General features: G+C 41.6%; 1 protein-coding gene across 1 annotated transcript; it reads left to right on the top strand.

The window, feature by feature from the left end:
* The first annotated feature begins 5289 nt into the window (after nucleotides 1-5289).
* Nucleotides 5290-8216, top strand: LOC108274667 (leucine-rich repeat transmembrane neuronal protein 2). The gene is made up of 2 exons (XM_017484895.3): nucleotides 5290-5763; nucleotides 6384-8216. The coding sequence occupies exons 1-2, from the start codon at nucleotides 5734-5736 to the stop codon at nucleotides 8007-8009; spliced, it is 1656 nt and encodes a 551-aa protein (XP_017340384.1). The 5' UTR covers nucleotides 5290-5733; the 3' UTR covers nucleotides 8010-8216.
* Nucleotides 8217-13654: the final 5438 nt, after the last annotated feature.

The following is a 13654-nucleotide window of genomic DNA, read 5'->3' as shown; positions in this document are numbered from 1 at the left end:
TGAGAACTTTTGTTGTTGTTGGTTCTGTTTTGTGCTAGGAGTTGTCGAATAACAGAGAGGAGGTGTAAATGGTGAGTGTGGAAACTTGTGTGGATGTACATGAAGTAGGAAGAAGCACCTTCCGGAGCGGTCTTTCTCCCAAACCTTAGTTACTTCATAACGCTATTTTTGTAACGATCTGCACCACACAATCCGAAAAAGTTACAACTGTAAAGACAAGGATTTGGGAAGAAGTTTTATTTGATCAGGTTTAATTGAGATCTAACCACACTATCTACACTTGTTCAAATCTGTACAAATTCCTGAGGAGATCAGGTGGGCATGGGAATCGATGAGACCGGGATGGTTTTACCTGAGCAGCCGTGAATCTGGAACTCTGGGAGCAAGGCTATGGACAGGACACGAGTCCATCACAGGCACACATATATTTGGACGAATTTCAAATGTGAGTTTCAAAACCGGGAGGACACTGGAGAACGCTCGTGGACACGAGAAGAACATGTGACTGCAAGGGTGCATTCCCACTTCATGCCAAAGATTCCCAGTCCCCTGACCAGGATAAAGCACTGAATGAATGAATGCCTTTTATTGTCACTATACATATGTACAATGAAATTAAGAGCCACTCCTTTTTGTTCCGTGCAAACATGTACATTCAATAAACAAGAAGAATAAACAGATAATACACAGATAAATAAACAAGATAAATAAACAAGATATACAAGATATGCAAGATAGATATGCAAGATAGATATTGGGGTGGATGGGGGTACTATGAAATGCACAGTTTTGAGACACTATATACATATGCTATGGACTCAGTACATGTGTTTGTTTATCATGGTAATAGCTTTCGGGAAGAAACTATTCTTAAATCTACTAGTCCTTGTTTTGATGCACCTGTAACGTCTCCCTGAGGGCAACAGATTGAACAGATCAAAGCCAGGGTGAGAACTGTCTTTAATGATGGTTTTTCCTCTGCTGAGGCAACGGGAGGTGTAAATATCCATCAGGGAGGGGAGAGGGCAGCCAATGATCTTCTGTGCTGCTCTTACTACTCTCTGAAGCCTCTCCCTGTCTGCTGCGGTGCAGCTACCGTACCACACCGTGATACAGTATGTCAGCAGGCTCTCGACGGACGAGCGGTAGAAGATCAGCAGCAGATTGGAGTCCAGATTGTACTTCCTGAGAACCCTCAGGAAGTATAGCCGCGTTTGAGCCTTCTTGATAACCGCTGTGATGTTGTCCGTCCAGGAGATGTTTGCAGAGATAAGGACGCCAAGAAACCGGACGGTGTGGACCTTCTCCACACACTCACCATTAATGAAGAGGGGGGCCAGCTCCGTGTTGTGTTTTCTGAAGTCTACAATAAGTTCCTTGGTTTTCTTGGTGTTTAGAGTCAGATTGTTCTTTGAACACCAGGCTGCCAAGTTTAGGACTTCCTCTCTGTAGGCTGCCTCCTCTCCTTTTGAGATAAGTCCGACCACTGTGGTGTCGTCAGCAACCTTGATGATAAGATTGTTGTTGTAGACTGGTCTACAACTGACTGAAGAACATTTAAAAAAATAAAACTTTCAAGCAGGCGCACGCTGGCTTAGTGGTTAGCCTCACACCTCCAGGGTCGGGGGTTCGATTCCCACCGTCGCACTGTGTGTGTGCGGAGTTTGCATGTTCTCCCCGTGCTGCGGGGGTTTCCTCCGGGTACTCCGGTTTCCTCCCCCAGTCCAAACACATGCATGGTAGGCTGATTGGTGTGTCTAAAGTGTCCGTAGTGTATGAATGGGTGTGTGAGTGTGTATGTGATTGTGCCCTGCGATGGACTGGCACCCTGTCCAGGGTGTACCCCGCCTTGTGCCCCATGCTCTCTGGGATAGGCTCCAGGTTCCCCGTGACCCTGAAAAAAATAAGCGGTATAGAAGATGGATGGATGGGTAATTTCAATCTTTCCTTCTATGCTACATTCCATGATGAATATTTCCATTTGAATTGCATGCAAGTGTTTTTTTTTTCCCTTGCGTGGCTTTGGGGGATTTGTTGAACAGCTCTTAATTAACTGTGAAATAAAGTGTGAGTATTGGCTTGGCGCTCTGTTGATCCTTTATGGCTGCCTGGGTAGGAAACTTGGTAGAAAACCGGCAGAAATTTGTAATCCTCAATGGCTTTTAGAATGTCATAACAGCGCAAGAAAACAAAGCTGTGATATTAAAGATTCATATTTTGACACTCGTACATGTGTGTTTTCACAGGAGGTGTTTCAATATGTGCGTAATGGTTCCACGGTGCACCGTTTTCTACACTTCTCCCGGTTTTGAGCATACTCGTGGTTAACGGCAACTAAACGAAACATTCAGATGTTCTACATTTCGGGCACCAGCTACTCATTACAGATCATAATATTTGGTTTTGATTTATGGGACCTCGGTTAAATTGCTCACATGCTGCAGGGAGCTAAATCACCGCAGAGCAAGAGTCCCGGAGGGCGAACTTTTTCGCTGCTGGGGAAATTTGTGAAAGTCAGTCAAATATGACTGTGGCAGCAAAATTCCCTCCACCATCACCCTTTAAACCAGATCACATAACCCACCAGGTAAGACATGGCCCAGAGGTCTGAAACACCATCCGTCTTAATCCACTTCCGGCTACAATCTAATACCGCGAGCTGAACAAGTAAAAACCCGTGCGAGTCATTTCTTAACATCTTAAGCAACAAAACATGAGCAGATCATGGGCTTTTAACTTCTCTATTGACTTCTCTAAGCCAGCTCTCCTAAATGCACAACTCTTTACATTTATTTAGATGGTTTCACACAATTAAGCATGATCACATTGAGCTTAAGTGTGTGAGTTGAGATAAGCGTGCGAGGATATAATACTGAAATTCAGGTAAATACTGGTATTCAGATCTCAGATATAACCACAGACAAATAATCAAAATATAGCATGCTGAAATTCATATCTGTAAAAATGCACTGGGAAATAAAACACGGAAAGCCAATCCAGCGCTAATGCTAATATAATATTAAATACATATATTTATACTGATATTGATAATCCTTCAAAATGTGTCAGAATAAATAACGTTTTCATGACTAGTCATGCAGCAATATATTGGCAGCACACTAGACTCCTATTACGTTTATTTTAATGTTTGACATCTTCTTCTATGATCTTATTATATCATAATATTAGTCTTTCATTTATAAACTGTCTCTTGATTTTATGTTGCATTGTCTTAAACTTTTTATCTATTTAGCACCTCTGTAATACGTGGTATGGGGAAATAGATATTGACAAAACTTAAGTCTCCGACTCTGATTATGACTCACAGAGCCTTTCTGTTAGTAAAGGGCATCTATTCAGTGGAAAAAATAATAATAAACTAGTCTAGATTTTGTTAAATTTGTGCAAAAAAAAAAAATGTAATTGGCCTGGATTATTTATTATTTTGTCACATTAAAAGGAACACGAAGACACTACACGGTATGGATATTTCTATGTTGGTTCCAAAGAGTGCTATCGATTTTAGTCTATGATGCGGTGAAAGTATGAATCACAGCTGTAGAAAAGAGCCTTTAATGATCAAAGGGGCATGACATGCAGATTTATTCTTTCTCACACATACATTAGTGCCAGAGGTTTGATTTAGAATGATTCAGTTCAGTGACCGTATGAATAAAAAGAGTTCAAGGGATTGCAGACAGCAACTTTCATGTCTGGAATTATTTGAATAGCCTGACTGCTGTATTAAGGACAGTGATCAAAGTCCATCCAGTCGTCTGCATCGCCATGACAACAATACCACACACTAAGGATGCACTGACTCCAATCTGCTATTGGGTGTTGATCCAGGACCATGGTCATTTACTCGTACTTATAAAAATGCTCTAGAGTCAACATTGAATACCAGGTGACGCTAAGTACGTGCCATAAGCCGAGAATTAACATAGAAAGATGAAAGGAGGAAAACTGAATAAAGTTTCCATTAGAATAGCACTGTGAGGAGAACCCATGAGATCTGAACACTGCCCTGTTGTAGTGAACCAAACTCAGCAAAGAACCATGTGCAAACCTGAACAAATCACAAGACAAAATGGTCAAAAACCGTATTAGTATCAATCATCAAAACAGAACGGTCGAACATGACACTGCAAAAGGAGCAATACACAGGATAAGAAATCAGGAAAAACAGCTCGGAACTTCAACAGCTTGAGAGAATGGCAAGACTGAAGAATTCAGCAGACATTGACCTCTGCTGGTGAGGAGGAGTACTGCCCTAGTCTGGAATGACACCTGTGAATCAGACTATAAAAGGCAAACAAAATGGATCAAGAACTGACCCCTGGGGAACTCCTATAGCTCGGGTGTGAGGTGGTGATACTTAGAACCCCTTTCATGGAAAGGGAACTGTATAATGTTGCCATGTATAGACGGCATACGTCCTATGTTACATTAAGTTATAAGAAAAGCTATATACTGGCAAGAATATGTAAGATCAGGTTAACTTTGTCTCATTCCATTTCATTATATGATCTTATTACAGTTTCTAAAGCTTGTCTAGTTTTTACAGGTTTTTGAGGTCCATTATTTTTCTCTTTCTTCATTATTTATAGTGCAATCACTTTGCTAATTTCAATTTGCTAATTCCTGTGACGTAATCAGACGGCTATTTCTGATCCCTTCGTCGGGGTAAGCTAGCTTCACCCGGATGCCGTATACAGTAGTACTCAAACCTAGCGGAAGAAAATGGTAGAATAAACAATTTATTTCTTTCGGGTATCTTCAGGACGTGCTTTATTCTGCGGTGGATCCGGAGCATTTCCCAGGACCTCTGGGTGTGGGGCGGGAATAAAGTGTGGATAGAATTTCAGTCCAACGCAATGTACCATGCACATGCTCATTGGGAGAAAAACTGAAAATTTTGGAGGAAACCCACAAGGACATGGGGAAAACATGCACAGAAACTCCATACATAGAGTAACCCAAGCTCAGGATCAAACCAGGAACCCAGGAACTGTGAGGGCGCAACGCTACCTGCTGCAATATAGCAATCTCTCAAATGAAAGGAACAACATTCTTTTTTTAACCATTCAATAATACTTCCATCATTGAAGCTATAGCTGATAGTAATAATGAGGATTCATATTATACTTTTCCAATCCAACCAATCTGTATTAAAACGAATCCCCTAAATGTAAATGAATCCCACAGGACGGCAGAGCTGCAATACACACACGCATCTCTAATGAGAGACCAGCTGACTAGATGGGGCGAGAGGCAGCGAGAGATTTACAGTGTTCATTTCAGCGGCGATTTTCCACACAACATGCTGAAATGATCAATATTCAGATGATGACGCATCAAGGGAAAAAAATGCAGAGGAAGGAGTGAATCAAACGGGCAAGCATATTGCGAGTGTGAGGCAGAAAGCAAGTGAGAAAGGGAGTGAAGAGACAAGAGAGTGCAAGAGAGAGAAAGAGCACAAGCCAGAATGAGCAAGCGAGAGAGGGATAAATGGCACGGATGATCGACAACACTTTGCCGTCTGCAGCTCGCTATCTTTCAGCCCAGAGCTCTGGAAAAAAAACAAATGACAACATGGAATTTCTGAATTTGTTTCAGATCAGGAGGCTTGGTATTTCTTTAATTCTTTTTGCATTCACTCCACTGGCTTTTTTCCCCTTGGATTTGTCCTTCGTCTGGCTTTTCCAGAAGTCTGCAGAAAAGGACAGTTGAATGCAGTCACTGATGTTCACAATAGAATGGGTAAGTTCGCTTTCTTTGATTTACACAGTCTGGACCTGAATAGGAAATGAATAGTGAATTGAAAAGACGGTGGGGAGAGAGTGAGGGAGTAGACTGCCCGTGCAGTTAAAATGTCATCTTTCTTACGCCATTTCCCCATATTGAATCATCCAAACTTGTGATTTAGACTCGCTTTAAATAACAGCAGTACTACAGGATAGAGAGATGATAATGATGAGTAAAAGAGTGCTGATAAAGTCATCCACATATGGTTCCCAAATGCAGTATAAATGTAGATGGGAATGGAAAATGTGCAAATGAGCAACAGATATAGCATCTGAAACAGCCAAATGAATAATGCATGCATTTGGGAATTTGGCATATTTACTGTTTATTAATTAATTATTATTAAAATGGGAAACCAGCTCAATCTTAAGCCAGAAAACAATATCCAAACCTCAAATTCTGTATCAATATTAATATCTCTTCCAAACCTAGAGCAAGAGACTGGCAGAGAGTGGAACGGGATATATATATATATATATATATATATATATATATATATATATATATATATATATATATATACACACATATATGCCCTGCTGAGATCAGATGTGCTTATCTTTAAACCCACCCAGGTTTTCATTCCAAGGTGGCCATTGGTGGGACAAGCACCAGCAGCACTTTGTGTGATCAGCATACTACTGTGCTTCCCTCCTGCGTCATGCACAGCCTGCCCTCAGAAATGCCGCTGCGAGGAACTGCAGTTTTACTGCGACACGCAGGGACTCCTGGCGCCCCCAGACGGCGTGGACAGAGGAGCCCTGGGACTCTCGCTCCGGCACAACAGCTTCACCGAGCTCAGCCCTGACCAATTTTTTGACTTCACCCAGCTAACCTGGCTCCACTTGGACCACAACCAAATACATACTGTGCATGAGGATGCCTTCCAGGGGCTCTACAAGCTCAAGGACCTGAACCTGAGCTCCAACCGCATCACCAAGCTGCCCAACACAACCTTCATCCACCTCATCAACCTGCAAATCCTGGATCTATCCTTTAACCAGATGACTGCGCTGGAGCCTGAGCTCTTTCACGGGCTTCGGAAGCTCCAGATTCTCCACCTGAGGTCCAATTTACTGAGGACTATGCCTGTCAGGGCCTTCTGGGACTGCTGGAGTCTGGAATACCTTGGGTTGAGCAACAACCGGCTTCGGAGCCTGGCTCGGAATGGATTCGCCGGGCTAATAAAGCTACGGGAGCTCCATTTGGAACACAACCACTTGACCAAGATCAATCTGGCCCACTTCCCGCGTCTCGTCGCCCTCCAGTTCCTCTATCTCCAGTGGAACAAGATTAACAATTTATCATGTACCATGGAGTGGGAGTGGACCACTCTGGAAAAACTGGATCTAACTGGGAACGAGATACGCACGCTAACCCCTGAAGTGTTTGAAACTTTACCGAACCTAAAGGTTCTGCTGCTGGATAACAACAAGTTGACCAGCCTTGATACCCAAACCACGGATATGTGGAAGTCTCTGAACACCATCGGGTTGTCCAGCAACCTTTGGGAATGTACCAACAGAATCTGCAACTTGGCCAGTTGGCTTAGTAAGTTTAAGGGTCGATGGGAGCAATCCATCCTATGCCACAGCCCTGACTTCACACAGGGCGAGGAAATACTAGACGCTGTTCATGGATTCCAACTCTGCCAAAACATCTTAGCACCTATTGCACCGACCAGTACCACGATGGAGGCCACGTTACCCCAACAGTTCACTAGATCTTTGTTTGGGAATATGCAGACGCCAACACAGAACTTCTATGCAGAGAATTTGGGAAGCTTTAGTATTTTCACCACTCCTGTCACAACATCCAAAAACCCACAAACTACCATGGCTACCACCACAGAAGAGGTGAAAGAAGTTACTGATGACCCTGCTATGATGGACAACAAGTTACTAACCCAGACAATAATTGTAGGTACCATGGCTCTTTTGTTTTTCTTCTTTCTCATCATTTTCATAGTGTACATCTCATGGAAGTGCTGCCCACACTCAATACAACGTACCCACCACTGCTTGACCATTCAGAATAGGCAACAGAACCGGACACAAGAAAGGCAGCCGATGGCGGACCCGGCCACGCAGCTGCCCTATAATGAGTATGAACTATCTCACAATGACGGTGCGCTTGTAATCATAAATGGTTACGGGCAGTGCAAGTGTCAGCAACCATCTTACAAAGAGTGTGAAGTATAAACTCTATTTATTTACCCAGATGATTGGTTGACCATTTCAAACATTTAAAATAATACATGCTTTGTTTATGAATATTTCAGTTTGTAAAGAAAAAAATGAAATACATGCTTTTTTTTTTTCCTCCTGGCTTTGAAATTCAATAAAAATGAGATGTGAAGGTCATATCTATGGTATTTTTAGAGTGGTAATATGAAAAACAAAACAAAACAATAAAAAAATCACACGACAGCAGTCTTTAACCACAGATTATTGTCTTGTATGATATATGACTTTTCGGTATGAATAAGTGAAATCACTTAGCAAACAGAAATGAAGGAAAATAAGTTACCAATTATTGCTAATTTTGTGGTAATATAAAACAAAATTCTAAGTTTTGCACTGTGGCTGTAATTAATAAATACATTAGAATAGGACTGGAAGAAGAATCCATGAGATCTGACCAATACACATTGATTTAGTATGTAAGTAGAACAAGAATGGACAAAGGACAGACCATGATATTTCAAACCATTGCCTTAGCCAGAAACATTACACCTTCTTTCTTTCTTCCTTCCTTCCTTCCTTCCTTCCTTCTCAAGTGGTCTAGTAATTGCAAAGTTGGTTGCAAGGTACGTGTACATATATAAACATTTTGCACATTCATGTTCCTTAGACAGAACTTAAGTTTTAAATGTAATGCTCAAGATAACAGATAGGGTCAGAGTCTGGGTCTTAATTTTTCAGGGGGTACCTGGGAAAGTATAGTGTGCCTGCAGAACATTACATTTTTTCTTTTCTTTTTATTTTTTATTGCTGGAGTCACTTACTGCTTTTATCACAGGAGAAACAACACCACAGTTCTGTTTATGACACTATTTATTTGTAAAACACCCAACTGAACACTATGATACCATATTTGGATAAAATCTATTCACACACACCAACTGTACACCTGTACCAACATGATAGTCCAAAGACATGCACGGTAGGCTGATCGGCATGTCCAAAGTGTCCGTAGTGTATGAATGGGTGTGTGAATGTTTATGTGATTGTGCCCTGCGATTTACCAAGAAACTGGAAAGTCCTCTGTCCTGAAGAGTCCTCATAGAAAGCTTCACCATATCGATGTTAGTCATTTTAACAGTCATTTTTATTATTAAGTGTCCATCATACCCCTTAAGTCCCTGTTAATGAGCTGTTACTATAGAGATAATAATGGATTAAAATAGAACATTTTCATGCTTATGAACTAAATGGATAAATGTAAACCACTGGCTGGTCTGAACGGTAGGAAGAGTGCATTCAAAGTGCAGAATTATATATATATATATATAAAAAAAAGATGTAAGCTTGACACAATGTAAAGTAACACTGATGATACTTCGTTTGTGGTAACACTTTACTTAAAGTTAATGTTCTGGACACGTACAAAAGCGCCTCATCACATAAACCCACATGAGTATTCAACATCAGCTGTAAAATGCTTTCGTGATCGCTGGTGGCATAACATGAGTTCATTTTCTTGACATAAGGCTGTCATGAAAACTAACTTTATCGCTCGGTTTATAGCGGTTCTCTGGCCATTAAACGCAGCTAATCAACTATAAATGAACTGCAATGAATTTTTTCCCAAGTGTAATATCATGTGTATATTCATGCCATAAAAACTCAATTAACTCCATTTCAGTTCCAACAAAAGGTTGAAAAGTTCAAAAGGGCTGTACTTTATACACCACTATTAGTGTTTCTAGTTTGTAGATTAGAGAAAAGATATATACAATTGAAACAGAAGAAGGCTGCGGATAAAACAGAAAGGCTAATGGAGGGACAGGAAGGAGAACAGTACATACAATATTTAGTAATCAGCAGACAGAAATTCCACAGCGGCTTGAAAATGATCAGAACCGAAGCGCTGCGATGAAATGACCCATGTGAGTACAATACAAAAGACGGATGTGAATGAGCTCAATTTTGCAAGGAAGGATAAGAAGAAAACCAGAATTCAGCTCAGATGACTTGCATGCTCTGTCTGGAATTATATCAGGCTCAGCATCATTAAACTTCGATAACAAGCAGGGTTGGGAGGGTTACTTCCCAAATGACTTACTAAAAATGTTTTCTGTTACAGTTACAAATGACTTCATGAAAAATGTCATCAGTAACGTAATCCAAGTATCACAATATGAACGTAATGTAATCTGATTACTTTTGGATTACTTCTAGGTCACATGTGTAAATATAGTCAAGAGAAAAGCAATACTTAGATATTATTATAATACTTAGATATTTAAAGCTTATTTTAAGCTTAGAACATGTTTGACGTTTGGATTTGTTTTAATAAAATAACATACATTAATAAATAAAAGATTGCTGTCCCTGATGCGGGTAACATTACATCACAATGGCTATGGTGACCATATTCCGGTTTACGACTGCATATCACTATGTTCATGTTGAAGAAACATACAAAAGAATTGGAGATTCTGGAAAATAAATACATATCCATAGTGGGTTGATGTTTGCAGAATGTTTATCAACTCATGAAGCATATGAAATGTACTACTTAAGCTATTAATTTCATCTATTATACCTACTATATGTGTTGCAAAGTGCACTGGATTTTTGAACATATGTGGTCAGGATTAGGTAATTATTAAATAACAGTAATAAGCTCATTTAGGTGTATTGCATCAGGGGAAACAAAATTAACCTGAAGGTTCGGTGTTTCAAGGAAGTACATTGACTCCGAAACACGTAGGCATTGTGCAAACAGCACCTTATACTATACATGCAAATGATGTGTCAACATGTCAGATCCACTACAATGGCTGCAAGCTGGCTCTGAGAGGATATATAATTAAGACAGCAACTGCTGCTGCCTCTGATGGATGGATGGGTGGAGGGATGGATGTATTTGTGAGTGGGTGGATGGATGGGTGGAAGGGTGGAGGGATGGGTGGATGTGTAGAGGGATGCATGGATGGGTGGATGGATGAGTGGATGCATGGATGGATGAAGGGATGGGTGGGTGGATAGTTCGATGGGTGGGTGCGTGGATGGATGTGTGGATGCATGGATGGAAGGGTGGATGTGTGGAGGGATGTTGTGGGTGGGTGGATGGATGAGTGGATGCATGGATGGAAGGGTGGATGTGTGGATGCATGGATGGAAGGGTGGATGTGTGGATGCATGGATGGAAGGGTGGATGTGTGGAGGGATGGGTGGAAGGGTGGATGCATGCAATGATGTGTGGATGTGTGGATGGATGGGTAGATGGATGGATGTGTGGATGCATGGATTGGAAGGGTGGATGTGTGGGGGGATGTTGTGGGTGGGTGGATGGATGTGTGGATGCATGGATGGATGTGTGGAGGGATGAGTGGGTGGATGGATGTGTGGATGCATGGATGGATGTGTGGAGGGATGAGTGGGTGGATGGATGTGTGGATGCATGGATGGATGTGTGGAGGGATGAGTGGGTGGATGGATGTGTGGATGCATGGATGGATGTGTGGAGGGATGAGTGGGTGGATGGATGTGTGGATGCATGGATGGATGTGTGGATGTGTGGAGGGATGTTGTGGGTGAGTGGATGGATGTGTGGGGGAATGTTGTGGGTGGGTGGATGGATGTGTGGAGGGATGGATTGGAAGGATGGATGTGTGGAGGGATGTTGTGAGTTGGTGGATGGATGTGTGGATGGATGGGTGGGTGGATGGATGTGTGGATGCATGGATGGAAGAGTGGATGTCTGGATGAATGGGTGGGTGGATGGATGGATGTATCTCCACTACTTGCTATGTTTTTTTTTTTAATCAGTCACTTTTTCCTCATAGTATTTACGCATCACTACATTAACTTGTCTGTTATTAATGTGTGCGGATTCTCCAACGAGGACTGCACTGTACAATGTGACACAGCCACTCCACGATGTTTATGGTCACAAAGGCTCACCGTGCTGCACTCAGTATGGCTTATATGTGTGAAATAGTGACGGATTGACGTGACCCACTAATACATCACAGTTAGTGAGCAAACATAGCGGACAGTAGTGTACAATAGCACCGCTGTGTTAAGGTGAACACACGGACACAGGACTAATGGTGACATACTATTGTATCCTGTTGTATTCAGCGGGGTGATACACGTGCAACACTGGCTAATAATCGGCTAAAAATAGCTTAATAGACCCCAAAGGCTTAATAGTGGAATTTGAAATCAGACTAAACCAATAGAAAAAAAAAGGGATATGGGTCCAGAGGCGTGTGAATGAACTACAGCCTGGGTGAAATGATGTGAAGAAGTACATTTTGATATTCAGATTCTGTACACATTCCGTCCTATTGTGACCTCAGACTTTGAAACGTGTAGTCAGAGGTAGAAAGGAAGGTAACGATACGTGTGTTTGGGGGCGTCATTTGCACTACTACAAACTTTGTTCTCCTTCCATATAATATTTATTAAAAGCATGAAATCAGAAGTCAGTTTGTAGTGTTGGATTCTTTTTATTCCAAGTTTCACAAAGCGACGAGGAAGACAGCTCCATCTCTTCCAGAGGCTGGGAGACACGGACTAACACACACTGTTTATCATTACATGTATTCGATTTTCCACCAGGCAAGACAAAGACGTGACAAACACAAAGCCATCGCCTTTAACCTGTAGAGTCAGTGCCACTGTGAATTTCTGAATCAAAACGAACGGAGCACGTGGTATGAAAATGCTACCGATTTCGTTCATTACGTCCTCCGGAGGGAGCGGGAATTTGAGTATAATTGTAGCAAGACAAATATGAGCTGTCAGACGTAGCGCAGAGGAAAGTTCTGCATCGAATGTGCTGCGATTTAATGACTTCGCACGTCGATCTTCTCGTTACGATCCTCGGTGTTCTCTCGCGGCATTTCAGTCCTAGCCTCTGTGGAGCTCTTCATGAACTTTGGGAATCCAATTGAGAGAAACGGAAACGGAGTATGAAATTCCGACTAAATTATCGTCAATTTAAGACTGCAAAGGAAATCCATTGCGAAACGTCCCCCTTTTCAAGACGCAGCAGTGGGACGTAATTAACGAGTGATGTGAGGAAAACAAGAGCGTTGCTCATTCTTCATTCTCCTCACTGATTTGTGACTCTGGCTTTACAGAATGCTTTTCTTTCCAACGATGAACCCCTGTATCAGTCTGCAGCTTCCTTTCTACGTAAAAATTAGCCTGTTATTTGCACACAATGGATCTGAACATGAGAATCGTGATGATGTGATGATCACACCCTCGACATAAGCATGCTGTACTTCGTCATTCCTGATTCATATCATCTATAGTACACTGCATATAATAGTATATAGTAATCTAACCAGATTCTTGCAAGTACATTTTTCGGTATTTTCAGCTTACATCACATCTGATAAATTCTCGATTCTGATTGGTCAGAAGGTGTTGATTGATTTTCTATATCAGCAGCTCTGAGAGTAGTGCGGCTGCAAATCAAAGGTTCATATACGTTAATGCGTAATGGTTTCCATAGTAACAGTAAAAACAATACATGATGTGCTTGGATAGATAAACCATTGTAATGGTTGGAAACTTGCTGTGGTGTAAGAGGAGTAAAACACTCAGGATGTAGGAAATGAATCAACTTTGTGCCCGATGCCTTGTGCCTGATGCTTCCT

The sequence above is a fragment of the Ictalurus punctatus genome, chromosome 14 (assembly GCF_001660625.3).
Source record: "Ictalurus punctatus breed USDA103 chromosome 14, Coco_2.0, whole genome shotgun sequence".
Classification (NCBI taxonomy): Eukaryota; Metazoa; Chordata; class Actinopteri; order Siluriformes; family Ictaluridae; genus Ictalurus; species Ictalurus punctatus.
Note: the sequence above shows the minus strand (reverse complement) of the source record. Positions and strands in the feature narration are given on the sequence as shown.